The sequence below is a fragment of the Lactuca virosa genome, chromosome 3, assembly GCF_052849685.1.
Source record: "Lactuca virosa cultivar CGN04683 chromosome 3, Lactuca_virosa_CGN04683_v6, whole genome shotgun sequence".
NCBI lineage: Eukaryota > Viridiplantae > Streptophyta > Magnoliopsida > Asterales > Asteraceae > Lactuca > Lactuca virosa.
Window position 1 is genome coordinate 78,579,959 of NC_136428.1, and position 18,202 is coordinate 78,598,160.

The 18,202-nt window shown below is 39.2% G+C and overlaps 1 protein-coding gene across 1 annotated transcript; it reads left to right on the plus strand.

The window, feature by feature from the left end:
* The first annotated feature begins 7,584 nt into the window (after positions 1 to 7,584).
* On the plus strand, positions 7,585 to 9,106 carry RLP29 (receptor like protein 29). Its single transcript, XM_079084985.1, has one exon. The coding sequence runs from the start codon at positions 7,714 to 7,716 to the stop codon at positions 9,085 to 9,087; it is 1,374 nt and encodes a 457-aa protein (XP_078941111.1). The 5' UTR covers positions 7,585 to 7,713; the 3' UTR covers positions 9,088 to 9,106.
* The last annotated feature ends 9,096 nt before the right edge of the window (positions 9,107 to 18,202 follow it).

Consider the following 18,202-nt stretch of genomic DNA (forward strand, 5'->3'; position numbering starts at 1 on the left):
CGGGTCAAGTACATACCAAATATAGTTATGAACTTAGACATTAATCCAACATATCCTCCTCCCGGACTTTGAGTTGATGGTATCCGGATCGCAGATCTATCTTAGAGAAGTAACTTGCTCCTTGGAGTTGGTCAAATAGATCGTCGATTCTCGGAAGTGGATAGCGATTTTTGATAGTGAGCTTATTAAATTCCCTGTAGTCAATACACATCCTAAAGGTACCGTCTTTCTTCTTAACAAAGAGAACCGGAGCTCCCCAAGGTGAGAAACTGGGTCGGATGAATCCTTTCTCCAAAAGTTCGCTGAGTTGACTGGACAACTCTTGCATTTCCGCAGGAGCCAATCTGTAGGGCGATTTGGCGATGGGTGTAGCTCCTAGCACGAGGTCAATTTGGAACTCGACTTGTCTTTCTGGGGGTATCCCCTGAAGATCTTCCGGAAAGACATCCGGGAAATCGCAAGCCACAGGGATGTTTCGAATATTGATCTCTTCTTTGGACTTATCCACTATATGAGCTAGAAACGTCAAGTCCTTCTTTCGTAGATACTTCTGTGCCTTAATGCACGAGATAAGACAAAGGTTCGTGCTGGGTTTGTCTCCGTATATAATTAGGGTTTTGTGATTTGGGAGGTGAAGGCGAACGGCCTTCTCATGACACATAATTTCAGCATGGTGGGGGCTTAACCAGTCCATGTCGATAATCACATCAAAACTCCTAATGGAAACAGGTATTAAGTTTATTTGAAAGACGTGATGATTTTGATGGGTTTTGAGCATTCTAACACTCCTAAGTGTACATGCAACCCTAAATACCTTGGATCTATGTTTTCTCTATTATACATGCAAATATGATTATCCAAGGTATTATCCTAACTAGCATACCAAAACATTGATACTAGGATACTAAAATAGATAGAATACATACCTTGTTGTTGTTGCTTGACTCCATGAAGCTTGAGAGCCTAGTGCCCCAAGTGTGACACCTCAAATGGTTCACACAACATCATGAACTCTTGGAATAACCATGAGAAGAAGACATACATGTTCAAATCGGCTAGCCCTCAAAATATGTATCACTAGTGCCAATTTCTTGAACTAAAGGGGTTCTTATATAGTGTGGCTATTAGGGTTACACCATGTAACTCATGACTTTACCCATTCCTTATGCTCCATGGGTTTTAACCTCCATGGAGTATCCATGGATCACCACATGGGTTAAACCCAACATAAAGGAATCTTGGATCATAAGCCCACATATATAAGAATGAATGATTTACACAATCAATCCCCATATATTTAATTAGTCTCTTTTTGATCACTAAATTAAGTTCAAATTAATTCTTGATCAATACTAATTAAATAACATGATTTCATATTAATATATTAGAACTTATAATATATTAATATGTCACAAAATGTCTTTTCCTCATAAACGGTCTATCCAAATGTTCCGATGCCATGCAACCCAAATGGACCATGCCGAGTCGGGTCAAGTACATACCAATTATAGTTATGGACTTAGACACTAATCCAACAGATTTAAGGTTAGGTTACATCCGATGTAGACTTCCCCAATGGATAGTTATGGACTTAGACACTAATCCAACAGATTTAAGGTTAGGGTACATCCGATGTAGACTTCCCCAATGGATTCTGTTTTCCCATTAGCCATTTCCACCGTAAAGGTTTCATTAAGCTTCTAGGGTTGTTGTTTTAACAAGTGTTTGGATTTATTACTCACAAAACTTCGTTCTGCCCCAGTATCAAATAGGATGCATGCATAAGTGCGGTTTAGGAGAAACGTACCGGTAACAACAGCGGGATCCTGAACCGTTTCTCCCTGTCCCATGGCTAACACTCTTCCTGCTCCTCCATTCCCAGGGTTGTTGATGTTGGGGCAGTTTCGACGGATATGCCCAGTCTTTCCACATCCATAGCAGGTGGGGCTTGATCCTGCATTATTGCCGCTGTTGTTGGTGTTATTGTTGTTGTTGCGGCTGTTGTTGCTGTTGTTGCTTCCTTGGTGCTGGTTCTGGGGAGGATAGGTCCTGCAATATTTTGCCGTGTGACCCTTCCGATTGCAACTGGTACAATGCATCTCCCTGCATTCGCCATTATGATGGAGACTGCACTTGTTGCACTTTGGGAGATTCCCGGAATACTGCCTAGGGGCACTTGGATTAGCTGAGGCTGGAGCATGTGGTGTGGAGGATACTTGGGTGGTTGCAGCATTGACTGTCACTGTTTGTTGCTTCTTTGACGACTCTGAGCCTTGTCGCCCTTTTCTCTTGTTGTTCTTTCCCTTCTTGTTGTCACTCTCCTTCTTGCCTTCAGTTTCCACTGGCTTCTCGCCCTTCCTGTTGTTGTGGTCGTACAGTTTCTTGGCCAACCTCTTGGCACTGTCGAAGGTTTCAGGATTTGCAGCTATCGCATTTCCTTGAATTGGGGAGGTTAATCCCCAGATGAATCGTTCGATTTTCTTTCCCTCTGAAGTAATCATGCCAGGGCACAACAGTGACAGTTCGCTAAACCTTGATATGTATGCATCTATGTCAGAGTTTCGGACGGTAAGATTCCATAACTCTTGCTCCATTTTCTGAATTTCGCCTCGCGGGCAGTACTCAGCCATCAACATTTCTTTCAACTCCGCCCACGGCATAGCGTTGGCTACGGGGAAAGTCATGGCCTCTACATGTCCATTCCACCAGGTGAGAGCCTGGTCAACAAATGTGCATGCGGCGAACTTCACTTTCACCTCTTCGGGGCATTCACATATCTCAAATACTGATTCCACCTTCTCAATCCATCTCTTTAGGGTTATCATTCCACCCGTGCCATTAAAAGTTCGTGGCTTGGCATTGGTGAAATCCTTGTAAGAGCATGTCTTGGTAGGTCCTTGATTTGTTCCGCTGTTCGAACTTCCAGCCCCTTGTCCATTGCCTCCACCATTGTTTCCTTGGTGGATCTGCGCCATGGCTGCAGTAACCGCAACAGATACAGCTGCTTGGAATGCAACTGAGTTGACTTCGGGTGGGGTTGGTCCAGGGTTTCCACGGGTTGGTCGTTGATGCATCTTTTTGTCATGGGACGGGAAGATGTTGAGTGCCTATGATTTTTGTGAGTTTGTGGTCCTATAAACTAGGTGTATTGCATGAACTTAAGTGGTTTCACAATTTAGCATAAATACCCAATTTACCAAAATACCCTCAGAAGCCAACTGGTCAACTCTTGGTCAAAGTCAAAGTCAACTGTCAAGGTCAACAGTCCATGTTCCTTGCATAACTTGCCAACCCGCCGAGTCACTCGTCTGACTCGCCGAGCCCAAGGCATTCTTCATCGGACTCGCCGAGTCGCTCATACAACTCGCCGAGTCTACGACAATCTTCATCATACTCGCCGAGCCGTTCCTGACACTCGCCGAGTCCCTTCAGTCCTTCATTCATACAGACGATTTTAAGCTGCTTCAAAGCTCCAAACAGTAGATCTAGGCTCCCAAGGCATGTTTATCACGTAAATTTGCAACCTTTACGTGCATGCAAGGCTCTAAAGGCTTAGAATGTCAATCTCAAGCTCACAATGGGGTTTATCTCAACATGGAGGGTTCATGCTTGCTAAAGCTGGAGACTTTATGGCTTTAGAGTCCAAGATGAGCTTAGCTTTGAAGTTGCAACTTTAGATCCTAGCCCATAACCGAAAATGAATATCACCCATGCTATAAAAGCCCTAATCTTTAACATGAAGAGATCTAGAAAGAACAAGGTCAAGGTAACAACTTGTTACCTTCAGACTGATGCCACTGTGTAACACCCAGAATCAGAAAGGCCAAGAAAGGAAAGGAAAACCCTAAGTCAAAGGGGTCAACTCGTCGAGTCCAAGGAAGAACTCGACGAGTCGAAGCGGGATCCAGGTGGAAGAGTAAGTGGCCGACTCGACGAGTCGGCGAGTGGACTCGGCGAGTCAGGTCTGGGTTGGGAAACCCTAATTTCCGGACTTGGTACCCTATTTAAACATCATTTTAGGCCTCCACCCCAGCCTCCATCACTCCCCTCACCTACTCTCGAAACCCTAAGCAGCCATTGAGTGTCCTTAAGCTTCTCTTGCCATTTTGAGTGATTTAAAGCTAGAAGGAAGAAGGAAAACCTTGGGGATTCAAGAAGAGGCAGTAGATCCAGAGTTTGGGAAGCATTTCAGATCAATTGAAGGTATGAAGCTCATACCTTGACTGATAGTCATCTAGATCCTCTTCTTAACCTATATTTTGTCACTTTTGGGCCATTTCCAAGGTCAATCCGAGTATTGAGCTTTTGTGGATGAAGAGGACTTTAGATCTGAGTATGTATGAGCCTTAGGAGCTCTGAGTGAGAAGCTTTATTCAGCCATAGCCTCATTTCTTGTTTTGGACCTTCATTTTAGCTTAAATTTGATGTTCAAGCTTCATAACTCTTTGCATGCACGTAAAGTTGGCAACTTTACGTGTAATGCCAGCCCTAGGAGTCCAGATCTACAAGTGGGAAGCATTGGAACGAACTGTAATCGTCTGAATGAAGGTGTCACAAGTGGACTCGGCGAGTCGGGTCGCAAACCCTAACCCCTTCTGGATGCAAGTTGAACCAGTGAGTTGAGGCGGTGACTCAGTGGGTTGGTCAGGACCAGGACTAGGACTCGGAGGTTGAGGACTCGGCGAGTCGTGGGGTGACTCGGCGAGTCGATTCGCGGATGTTAGGATTCCTGAGCTTATGAACTCGGAGAGTCAATAGGCTGGCTCGACGAGTGGGGTCGACCTGGAAGGTTGACTTTGACCAGGACTTTGACTTGGGCCGGAGTTGACTTAGTTTGACTTCTGGAGGTCAGTTTGGGGGCTAAGTGTTATGTTTTTATTGGTAGCTCGGGGAGCTTGAGGGGCAGCGGTTCGGGAGTTGTTAGTCAGCAGTCAGAAGCGTGTCGGCAAGTTCAGCGGTGCAGGTGAGTTTCCCTTTGTGTGGATGGGTCTACGGCCACAATGCCGACCCATGTAGATATGAGTAGGAAGACCCGGGGGTTAGCCCTAGGCACAGTATGCTAGTACGATATTCAGGACCAAGGTCCAATATAGGGCGGGTGCCCCAGGAAGGGTTTGCATGATAGAGTATACTTGTTGTCTGTGTGATACATGTATGTGCCTGGTAGGGAGGTGAGTGTGGGCGAGGTCCCGTATCTCACCAATAGCAGAGTGTGGATGGTGTTCCATATCTCATTAGTAGCAGAGCAGGGGGCGAGGCCCAAGTAGGAAAGGAGTGAGTGTGGGCTGGGCCCGTATCTCACTATCAGTAGGAGTGTGGACGGGGTTCCATGACTCATCAGTAGCAGGACAGGGGCGATGCCCAAGATAGGCGAAGCCTTAGAACAGGATTCAGTAGTATATGTTTAGTTATGTATTGTGATATGATTACGTGTTAGTATATGTTAGCGGGCGGGGCCCAGAGACAGGCGGGGCCTAAAAGAAACAGATATGTACGCCGAGCGGGGCTCGAGGCCAGGCGGGGCCTGGTGACGGACGGGGTCCGATAGCTGGCGAGGCCCAAGGCAGCGGGTGGGGGCCCAGTATATGGTTATGTGTTCCGGATTATGTTCAGATCAGTAGATTTGTATGGGATGTGGTAGGTTGGGGAACTCACTAAGCTTCGTGCTTACGGTTTTCAGTTTTGGTTTCAGGTACTTCCGGTAGCGGAGGGAAGAGCTCGGGGTGATCGCATGGCACACACCATTGATTAGTCAGCCTGTGATGTTTTACTCTGATAATGAAAATATGTTTTGGAATTTATACTCTGATTTATGTTATGATTTCATTTATGGTTTGACAATTATGTTTTAAAAGGAAATTTTCAGTCATGATTTTTGGGTCGTTACACACTGAGCAGAGAGATCGAATCCACCAGCTCCTCTATGCTCAAATCTTCTTAAACTCCAAGTATTCTTCTTGCAAATGCTTCAAAACATACTTTCCCTCCTTCACACACTCAAAATGGGGGTTTGGATCAGTTAGGGCTGCTTCTGGACGTCAAGGGGTGATAAGGGGGCTGAGGTAAGGACTTAAGGTCCTTTAAATAGGGTGCAAACCCTAAGATTATAATTTTCTCTTCCCAGCACCAACTCGTCGAGTCCAGCCGCCGACTCGGCGAGTTGGTCACTTAACACGTGGCCAAAACCCGCTCTGACTCGACGAGTAGGCAAACCTACTCGCCGAGTAGGCTCCTAAATTAAACATAAGCCCCTAAATCATACTTTTGAAGTTTGGGATGTTACAACTTCGAAATTTAGACTACTTCATATTTCATAGAGGTAAGTAGAGTCACCCTCTCATTAAATGAATATAATATATCGCTCAACATTTAAATATACATCTTGGAAAGTTGACTTGGCTATGACATAAGAAACTAACGGGAGGCTGGGACGGTGTTCACCTCGTGGTCACATCGTTTTTAGGGTGCCACCTCACAAAAACGATTGTGGGCATTGCCCACACTGAGCCCTCTAAAATGGAAGTGAAGAGGAGTCGAACCCTCATCATATACGAAAACAAGCATGCCTAGGCAACTGTTTAAGCCATATAAGCCATATGAACTATGTGAATAATGTGATTATTTTGTATCAGATGATATATATATTTAGATATTAAATATATATAATTTGGTTAAAAACCGAGCCTTATTTTTCTCGGGGCCCTGTCCGGATGCAAAATTTACACAACCTTAGGGCCAGCCCTGTTATTTTTATTTGATAATGGTTTTCGATCATACATCATTGTCAGCCCATGTTTTATTTTTTTTTAGAAAATACAATTGTAGAAGGTGGAACCATGAAAATAAAAGTTATGCTAATTTAGTAGAATATAATGCATAATACTTTTATTAGAAATATCAAACTTTCACGAAAAATATTAACTTGTTTATAGGGAATTTAAATAACATGAGAAGAAAAGTATAATGAATTAGGAATGGACTAAAGATGGATCGGGGATATCCCCCTTATAAAAGGGAGGGAGGGGATTCAATTCCCTGTACATCGAGGAGACCAGAGAAAATATATGACAGGAGACTTGGGCCTCATCCCCTGCCTGTATTCTTGAGGTTTTAAGAGAAAATTGAATAGATTGTGTAATAATTATGTGGCAAGTGGCAACTATTAAAATTTGGTGTAGAGTCGTATGTATTAGGCTAAAATGAGTGGTAATACTCTTGGCATGTTGCCACATAAGATTTTTTTAGTTTTTTTTATGACATATAGGCTTAACATGTTTTGCATAAAAAAGGTAGAGAATGGAAGTATGACAATTTAATAGGTTTAATTTTGAAGAAAAAAAAATTAAAATATATAAAGAAATACAAATTAACCAATCACAACACACTTTCATACTTTCTCTCTCCTCTCTCTTCTTGCCACACATAGCACCCTTTCTTAGCACATTCCTTAGCATAAGGTAGGGAATAATATAATCTTTAGCATTTCCTTTGACACCTCCCTTAACACCTCCACTCTCTTTAGCCTTAGAGAATACTTGTATAGAACCATTCACGGGACTCGAGGACACACCATTGTTTGATACTTTGATCACTTGATGTGATATCCCACACGACAACCAAACTTCAAGCTTTTGTGATTCAAAAAACCACCCAATTACCAAAACCCCATAAAAAGACACTCATTCACACACACTAACTCTCTCTTCCCCAATCATGCTTATTATTCTCCTATTCCTCCTCCTGTTAACATGCCACCCCCGTCATGTCACCACCACCAACCACCTGCAACCAGTAGATACCATGGATCCATCGGAGCTACAAACCCTCTACAGTATAATGGAAACACTCTCTCTCGACCAAAAATGGAGACTCAACTATCCAAACCCATGTAAACCTTCCACTTCTTGGGTTGGAATTGAATGCAAACGAGGTGTTACAGACTCTCATCTTCATGTCACAAGACTTGATTTTGGTACCTCTCCAAACCCTACCTGCAAGAACACTGCTACCTTTCCTTCACAGATCTTTCAGCTTCCTTACCTTCAGTCTGTATTCTTCTTTCAGTGTTTCACCAAAACCAAAACAACAATTTCTGTCTCAAAGAACAGAACTGGAAGTCCTGGACCTTCTTCCCTGCAGCAGCTAAGTCTCAGATCAAATCCTAGTCTTGTTGGCTCTATACCTTCTCAACTCTTCTCCCATTTATCTTCACTTCAGATTCTTACCATATCACAAACCAGAATCTCCGGCAGGATCCCGCCGGAGATCTCGCAGTTGAGTTCGCTTGTTCATCTTGACTTGAGTTATAACCAGCTCACTGGGGCTATACCTGTCGAACTGTGCAAGCTCAGGAACCTAGTGGGACTTGATCTGAGCTATAACTCGCTCACGGGTCCAGTCCCCAACGCAATTGGGCAACTGGGTATGCTTCAAAAACTAGACTTTAGCTCCAATTTACTCACTGGAAGTGTTCCGAACAGCGTTGAGAAGCTGACTTCTTTGGTGTTCATGGCACTGAGCAACAATGGATTTCATGGAAAACCGCCGGTTGGATTAGCGAATTTGAAGGGATTGGAGTATTTGATCATGGAAAACAACCCAATGTCTACCGAACTTCCGATGGAGTTCGGCCATCTCCCTAAGCTACAAGAGCTTAGACTTGCCGACTCCGGTTACTCCGGCGAAATTCCTGCCATCTTTTCACAGTTATCGAATCTAACCACATTGTCGTTACAAAACAACCGATTAACCGGAAATATCCCGCTAGGTTTAGGGAATCTATCACATATTTATCACCTGAATTTGAGCAAGAACTGGTTGAGTGGAGAGATTCCCTTTGATTCTGGTTTCTTGAAGAGACTGGGGAAGAATTTGGATTTAAGTGGGAATGGGCAGTTGTGTTTGAATCCGTTGCAAGCATATGATTCTATGAAGCTTGGAGTTGATGTGTGTAATAGAAGCAATGCACGTGTAGGTAATAGCAGTTCTAGGATTCAGCCATTGAAGAAATCTGGAGGTCGAGTGGTTGAATTTAGTAGGCCAGCTTTATTCTTTATGTTTCTTGGTTTGGGTTGTGTTGGAATTTGAACATTCATGTTTCCTTGTATTGATTAATCCATTTTATGCATCCTTTATCTTTGAATTTTGTTATGATTAAATTTTGAGTCCATCGTTAAAATTTGAGAAAATAACATAAAAATCATTAAGCTTATACCAAATTTCTAGTTAGACATTATATATTTTTTTATGACACTGTATTTTTCAATTTGTTACGATTTTAAATTGACATAGTTTACACCAATCTTGTCCAGCGGTATCCGGTGTTGTTCTTTTTTTTTAAGGTCGAGGGTTCAAGTCCCGTTGCGGACATAGGTGGAATAATTTAGGAGGAGGTTAATATATTTGTCGTTTCCAAAAAAAAACCCGATCAAACCGGTTGTCTGTTGATGTAGCATGATTACATGTCAGTTTTGATGACGTGACATGCTGACGTGTCTCAATTGAAAAAATGTTATAAAAAACATTAATTTTTCATTTTTATTTTTCAATTTTAACACTAAGTTTTCATTTTTTTTTCAATTTTGATACTCAATTTTTTTGTTCCAAATTGATAACTTGGCATTCCATTTTTTTTTGTTTCAAATGGGAAATCATTTTTTTTGTTCCATTTGAAACTATATATATATATATATATATATATATATATATATATATATATTACATTTGAAACTGTATAAATATATTTTTTAATATATACAGTTTCAAATGAAAAATGGTTAATATTGAACAAAATTGGAAAAAACGATGTTTGATTTAGAACAAAAAATAAAATGTCAAAATTGAAAAAAAAAGAACTTAGTGTCAAAATTGAAAAAAGTGAAAACTTAGTTTCTTTTGCGAAAAAAATTCAATTTTGACACGTTAACATGCCAAATCATCAAAACTGACATGTCATCATGCTACGTCAGCATGCAACCAGTTTGACCGGTCAAATAGTCAGAATTATAACAAATTGGAAAATACAGTATCAAATTTGAGATAAAAAAACACAGTGTCAAATTTAAGACAAAAATAAACATAATGTCAAATTAGAATTTTAATGTAATCTAAGTAATTTTTTTACTATTTTCCCATTAAAATTTGCGCATAATTTTAAGTACCGACTGATTTCTTTTTTGTCGTTTGTAAGTTTAGTACAAGTTATAAATCTGTATCAATTTCGTCCCCGTGGTTTTCAATTTTCGCACATTTGATCGAGACTAGGGTTGCAAACGGGTCGGGGATTCCCCGCGACCCGCGGGGACCCGACCCGAACGGATCGGGGATTCCCCGCTTTAACGGGTAATGGATCAAGGATGGAGATTATATATCTTACCCGAAACGGGGGACGGGTATAATACTATCCGCTCCGTTTTAGACCCGATATATATATATATATATATATATATATATATATATATATATATATATATATATATATATATATATATATATATATCAAAATTAGTTTTTAATTTTCATTAATTGCTATTAATTGTTTTCAATTCACAACACGTAGACTATTGAACTGTCATGTGTCTCTTAGTAATCTGTGAGCATGTGACCTTTGAGAAATCCAATTGCATCCACTGCATTTCGATTTCAAACTCGACACTTCTCCTGCATTTATTAATGTCTAACACTTTTCCTGCATTTCGATACTCCAGTTCTACGCCTCTAGTAAAATTCTTTGACTCAAAACATAAGAAATCCGATTCCATACTCTACTTCTCAACTTCCCCTTCTTTTCCTTACCGAACTCATTTTTTTTCTTTTCTCCTACAAGTATGGCCGTGAACGATTCTCCTCTATCGGATCAGTATGTTTCTTTTCCGTACCGAACTCGTTTTTCTTTTCTTTAATAGGTTTCTTGTACTTGATTTTCTATATTCGTTTTTTCAATTTGGTTGAACCGATTTTGAGTAATCGTTTTTTGAAATATATTTTCTTTACTCGATTTCATGTACTTGGTCTTTGCATTATCAATTTCCTTTTCTTAACTCAACACGTTCTTTGCAATAATCGATCCATTTTTGTGGTTTAACGGAATCAGTAGAATTAATGGCTTGCTCCTTGATGTATAAAATAAGAAAATACTTGGACATTATTTTTATTTTGATTGAATCGATCCAGTTAGGAGAAATAGAAATATTGAAGGGATTGTTTTCTAAGAGCCACTGATAACTGATATATATTTAATGTTGTGCAAAAACATGGATTTTTTCGTTTGCTATTTGCAGTAATATTTTGAATATGTATTCCATTAACTTTTTAATCCATATCCTCTGGACTCTCGAGAGTTGTTTAATATAAGAAAATACTTGCACATTGGTATTTTACTATTCGTTCTTTTAAAACAGAATGTCATCTTCTTTATTATTGCAGGAAACAATTAAGTGGGAAAAACAAGAATGGAACTACACATTTGCATTATCAATACAACCATTGTGGATACAAGCATGCTAGATTTTGATACTTAGTTTATGAAGATTCGACGGCGATGAAGATAAAAAAAAAATATTTTGAACAACAACGCAAGAGCGGAATTTATAATTGTTGTTTTATTTTTTAGTTTCTTAACAAACATGAAAATGTCGTATTTTTTGTATTGTATCATTTATGAGAATGAAGTATGAACTTTTGAACATTTTCGTTGTCACGATCATTGTTTATGCTTCTTTATATTTTTAGAATTACAAAAGTAATTGTGTTTTTTATACTAAACGGGTATCCATCGGGTTCCCCGTATCCGACGGGAATATTTTTACCTGAACCCGTCGGACATTTGGCGGGGCGGGCGTGGGGATGGTATGGGCAATAGAAGTCAGGTACGGGGATGAGTTTTGCAGTCCCCGCTAATATCTGTCCCTGTTTGCATCTCTAAAAGAGGGCGTCCAAATTAAGATAGTAACTGAGTGCACGTGAGTTGCATACGATGGTATGGTCCGAAAAATAGTACCAAATAAACTAGGAATTATCAAAATAGTCCTTGACAGTTTCAAATTAAGCACTACAAGCTGACTAAACTGTCATATTTAGTCCCTTTTAATTTATTTTCACTTTTAAATCCAAATTGACTTTCTTCTTTTAAATATTCGATCAAAAATATTTTAAGAACTCAAATTTACTATTTTTTTTTATTATTTATTTAGTTATTTGTTAAACTTTTATTTTTGCTCTAAACATGGGATGTTACAAATGAGGAGGGTGATTAGAAGGGTGAATGGAACTAAATGAATATCATGCCATCCTTGTAGTATTTTGGGAGATATGAAAACATTTTCAAATTTTATGCAGTTTTTATTAAACGTTTATCCAGTGACGAATCCAAGATTTAAACTCACGTGTGTCCAAATTAAATGACGTGTCAAAATAAACGGTTTATAAGTTTTGGTGATCGGGTCGGGTTCTCAATAATTCAACTTAATACAACTATAATATAACAATGATGACATAAAATTTAATATATTCTAGTAAATGTGTTACAAGTAGATATTCTTAATTATTACTCATCTTTAGTATACGAAATTAACCAAATTATAAACAGCTAACACTATATACAAACTAAAAGCATATTCAATGGGAGTTTTTTTATGATGTATTTTTGTTGACTGATCACTTATTATCATTGGAGTAGACGGTTTATTTGCTTTTTTTGACCACTTATTGAGTGGTCAATATACTTGTATAACTTATACATATAAACCCTTTTAGTTTAACCATATTTCATTTATCAATTTATTTCTAATTTAATTTTAAAGATTTTTTTATTGTTGTACCATTAATTATGAATAATTAAATATTTATCAACATCTCATTTATAAAATAAAAATTTTATGACTATAATTTAATATTTTCAATATTTTATTTCGAATTTTATAAGTAGAACATAATATATTTTTTTTTTCATATTTTATGTATATAAATAATGAACCTAAATATTTGTATTTATACGTTCATATTAAAATATTATTTATGTTTAAAAATTGATTATCTAAATGAGGGTGTTTTATAAAACATTTTAGATAAATGATGATATATTAGTTAAATTTATAAAATATGAAGACACCCAACCAATCATCAACTCGACCACCCTATCAAAGAAGGAAATGGTGACCACCTTACTGGACAAGTACAAGAAAGGCGTCGTTTAGACGATTGTTGTCATCAAGGGTCTAAGTCCAGTATGGTTCCCATGCAAAAAGAACGTCAAGTACAAGATAAGTGTCCAATTGGAAGAAGTAGTAAGAAGTTTAATGAGTTGGAGAGCCCCAACATTCAAAGAATAACATATTCCAGGCCAAGTCGAGCCAACGAATTAAAACAAGGGCGGCTAACCGGGATGCAACCCGGGGGTATTCTCTTTCTTTTTAAACTTTTTAGTCATTGGTAATTTCAAGTTTTTAATGAACATTTTTTTACCTAGAAAATGAATCTCGGTTTCCAAAAATATCTTGCGGAAATCCTGGTGGAGGTTGAAGAGGTTCTCACTACAATTGCAAGGCTCCAATAACAATTTGGTAAATTCTTTCCATATCTTTAATCGTTCATATTTTGCTTAAAATTTCGTTCGGTGTGCACTTGTGACTGTTTTGGACTCTTTCCCAACCCAACTATCATCCCCACCACCACCCTTAGATGATTAGGTTGTTCCTCCCTTTCTCCAAGCATCGAGGATGATGCTTATTTTTAAGCTTGGGGAGGGGTATGAGGTATTGCATGTTGCATGTTTTTTTTTTAAAAAAAAAAAATCCAACTTTCTTATTTTCATTTTTTGTGCATTATGTTTTTTTAATTACAAAACCAAAAAGATTTTCTTTCTATTTTATTTTTAAAGTTTTTGCATCTCATTTTTGTGTTTCATCGAGAAAAAAAATTGCATTTAGCATCAAATTTTGAAAAACTCCAAAAATACTTCTCTTTTATGTTTTTGTTTTTGATCCAACCCAAGACAACCTAATCTTCTTGAATCAGTTGAGTTGGTAAGTAAGTCGTATGCCTTGAGACTAGACTTGTTTGTTTTTCATTAAAAAAATCTTAAAGCGACCTAATCACACACGGACATGCCTCCCAAATCTACTCGCGCAAAACAAAAAATGAAGAGGTTTTCAACACCGAAGCATAGTAATAGGTATAGGTTGGATTTGGAGCTTTATCAATCTGTAAATCCTTAGATGAGATAATGTGACTGTTGCGACATGTGCTCAGGCTGTCGGGTCTTCTGTGTTGGATCCGGATCGGAGATCTGGAGGTGGTGTCGTCAGCGGGAGTCTGGCGAGATACCTAAGCTGCACTCACACCAAAGTCATTAGAGTTGCCCCAAGGACTGTGCCCTGGGAGCAAGTTCCGACGATCAAGTTAGATCGGTTGGTAGAGATGAGATGGTTCTTCCTAGACGGAGAGAACCATCTTGTTGCGTTTGGTGTGTGTTTGGCCACGCAGGCTCTTGGGGTCGCCAGGCGAGCGCCAGGAGAGCGCCAGATTATGCTGAAATGCCAGGTATTGACGTCTGGACAATGCTAATGGACCACACGTTAACAGTGACCGAGAATGAGACCTTGATCAACCATAAAATGACATTTTTCATAATTTAAAACAAGGTTGGTCTCAATACATCTATCCAAATTTTTTTTCAAGTTATTTAAACACTCTTTGAAAGAATTACCATATACAGTGAAATTGTCCATAAAAACCTCAATAATTTCTTCCACATAATAAAAAATACTCACGATGCACCTTTGAAAAGTGACAGATGCATTACAAATACCAAAAGGCATCCTTCGATAAGAAAAGGTTCCAAAGGGACAAGTAATGGTGGCATTTTCTTGGTCTTCGGGTGCTATGGGTATTTTGATGGAACCTGGAATACCCATCAAGACAAAAATAATGGGTCTTTCTCACTAATTTTTCCAACATTTGATCAATAAAGGGTAGTGGGAAATGATCCTCCCTTGTAGCATTATTGAGTTTCCTATAATCTATAGAAACACGCCACCCGTTTTGCACATAGGTGGGGACCAATTCACCATGAGCATTTTCAGAAACGGTTATAGCTGACTTTTTGTGAACTACTTGAACCGGGCTTACCCATTTTCTATCCGAGATTGGGTAAATCATCCCCTCTTTCAAGAGCTTCAAGATCTCCTTTTTGACCACTTCCATTATTGGTGGTTTAGTCTCTTTTAAGCATCTCTTGTTCGCTTGTAATCATCCTCTATAAGGATCTTGTGCATGCAAAGTAAGGGGCTCAATCCTTTGATGTTGGCTATGGTCCACCTGATTGTCTTTTTGTAGCCTTTCAAAGTGGTCACCAACACCTTTTCTTCCTCTTTTGACAACTTGCTGGAAATGATCAACGGTAAGGTCTCTTTGTCTCCCAGATAAGCATATTTGAGGTGATCGGGAAGTGTCTTCAACTCTAGAACCGATGCCTACACAATAGAAGGAAGCAATTTCTTATTAGTAATTGGTAAGTTCAACTTTAATTGCTTACCTTTCATGATCTTTGTTTACATGCATGTGGCAATATCCACCAACTCTTCTCCCAATACAAACTCTCTTGAGAACTCCATGGGTGCATTTTTGTCTAAATTCCAGTTTAAGACTAATGCTAGCTACTCTTGATTAGTAACCTCAAAACATTCATCAACTAGTGGTTCAATCACATCAATAAAGTTAAGAGCATGAACATTACTAGGATACATCATGGCCTCATAGATGTTGAAATTGATAACCTCCCCATCAAACTCCTTAGACAGAGTGCCATTATAGACATCTATTTTTGTTTTTGTTGTTTTCATAAAGGGTCTCCCCAAAAGTATGGAGCTTGAATTAGGGCTGTCATCATCACCCATGTATAATACATAAAAGTCGGCTGGAAAAACGAGCTCCTTGACTTGCACTAACACGTCCTCTAATACACCCTTAAGATGTACTATAGACTAGTCGGCAAGTTGACTGATGACTCTGATTTTTGATAAAGATACAATTCCCATTGATTTATAGCAAGAATATGGAAAAACATTTATAGAAGCTCCAAGGTCAAGCATCGCGCGAGGCACATGAAGATTTCCTAATTTGCAAGGATCCGTGAAAACTCCCGGATCTTTGCATTTTTAGGGCAATCTCTTTTGTAGCACTGCAGATACATTTTCCCTAACCTTTACAGTTTCATTTATTTTTAGATGTAAAAATTTCTTTTAGGAAATTTTCATATCTTGGAACTTGTTTTATTACATCCAAAGGGGGAATGTTAACCTCGACTTTTTGGAACGTTGCCATGATTTCATTGCCTTCTATCTCTTTCTTGGAATTTCTAATCTTCTGGGAAATAGAGGTGGTGTGACTTTTACTTCGGTAGTGGTGATGGGTTTCTTTGGAGTGGCTTTCTCTTCCTTTTTGTCTTATTGACTCGACTTTTCCACCACCAACTCTTGTTCCTCTTGTTTATGATCAACCGACTTCTTTGGAGCATCATAGCCTTTTCCACCTCTCACTGTGATGGCGCAAGCTTTATGCCCCGGGTTTCTCTCGGTTTGATCGGGAAACTTTCCTTGAGACTCCAATTTACTTACGGATGTGGCAAGCTATGACATTTGCTGCTCTAAGTTCTTTATACTCGCCTTGGTATCTTGTTAGAATGATTGAGTGCTAGTTGCCAAACTTTTGACTATTTCTTCCAAAGACATACTTGATGAACCCGGTTGTTGAGGTGTTTGTTGTGGGTGCATTGGCTGGAAATTCTGAGGTTGAAATAGTAGCCTTTAATGGTAGTGGGGCGGTGGTCTCGGTTGATAACCCATGCCTTGATTGTTGTTCCACCCTTGATTGCCTCAGGGCTGATCAAAATTCCTCTGATTTTACTTGAGATATCCTCCTAAAGCATGTGCCTCTTCATAATCTTCTTCTTACAATTGAGGGAACATGTCAGTTGGATTCCTAATTTGAGTGCATATTCCACAAGGGCGAGGTGTGGATTGCACACCTTTATCTCTGGCAAGCATCATTGCCACCTTTGTAAGTTCGGATATTCGAGCTTCGATTTTAAGGGTGTACACCTCCTTCACTCTCTGTGGTGGGTCCATGTACCAACTATGTTCTTGATAGGTATGTTTAGAGTCTTCAGCCATGTTTTTAATTAGTGCCTGAATTTTTGTTGGGGTTTTATCAACAATTCATACCTCACTTAAAGTGTTGAGGAGTCATCACTCCCATGGTAACATGACTTCACAAAAATACTGAAGATTGTTATATTCAGATATACCATGCTTCCGACATCGGGTGCACAACTTCATGTATCATTCCCAACATGTGTTTAAAGCTTCATTCTTGTTTTTCTATATTATGATGATCTCACTTCTCAAGGATGAAGCTTTCATCCCGAGAAAGTACTTATCTAAAACAATCATGAAGATCTACCGTTGTAGTTAGACCTGGAAAACGTGTCGTGTCGTGTCGGGTTCGTGTCGTGTCAAGACATTAAACGGGTTGAAAGGGCTTGGCCCTAACCCGACCCGTTTAATTATCGTGTCGTGTCGTGTCAACCCGTTTATTTTCGTGTCGGTTTCATGTCGGGTTTCGGGTTAAGGTTTAGACCTTGTAAATATGTTGTGTCATGTCGGGTTGAAAGAAAAATGATAAGAGTTCAAGTTGGGGAGCAAAAGGGATAGGTGGTGAGGGTGACTAAAATTAAGTAACTTTGAAATTTTGAATATTACTTCTAATTCTTGAGTTTGGCCCACTACAAGTCTATAACATATAATATATTTATAAAATATGAAATTTATTATAAATAATATATAATTAAATGGGTCATATTCGAGTCATCTTCGAGTTGAAAATCTTGACCCTAACCCTACGCGTTTAATTATCGTGTCGTGTCGTGTCAACTCGTTTACATAAACGTGTCGAAATCTCTGACCCTAACCCGCTAATTTTGTGTCGGGTTTTCGGGTCGTGTCATGTTTTGCCAGGTCTAGTTGTAGTGACTGTCCCCGGTGGGAGGTCATAGAGCTAATCTTTTGCCGAGTCTTGCACTACAAATGGGAATGCCCTAATATTGATTTGATCCTCCATGACATTGTGTGGTTTCATGCCAACGCACACAATATGGAACTCGGTGCGGAACTTATGGGGGTCTTCAATTTTGAGTTCTCTAAAGGTT

Excerpts from the sequence above, each read along its gene's own strand:
- RLP29 (XM_079084985.1), top strand. The coding sequence starts at position 7,714 with ATGCTTATTATTCTCCTATTCCTCCTCCTGTTAACATGCCACCCCCGT.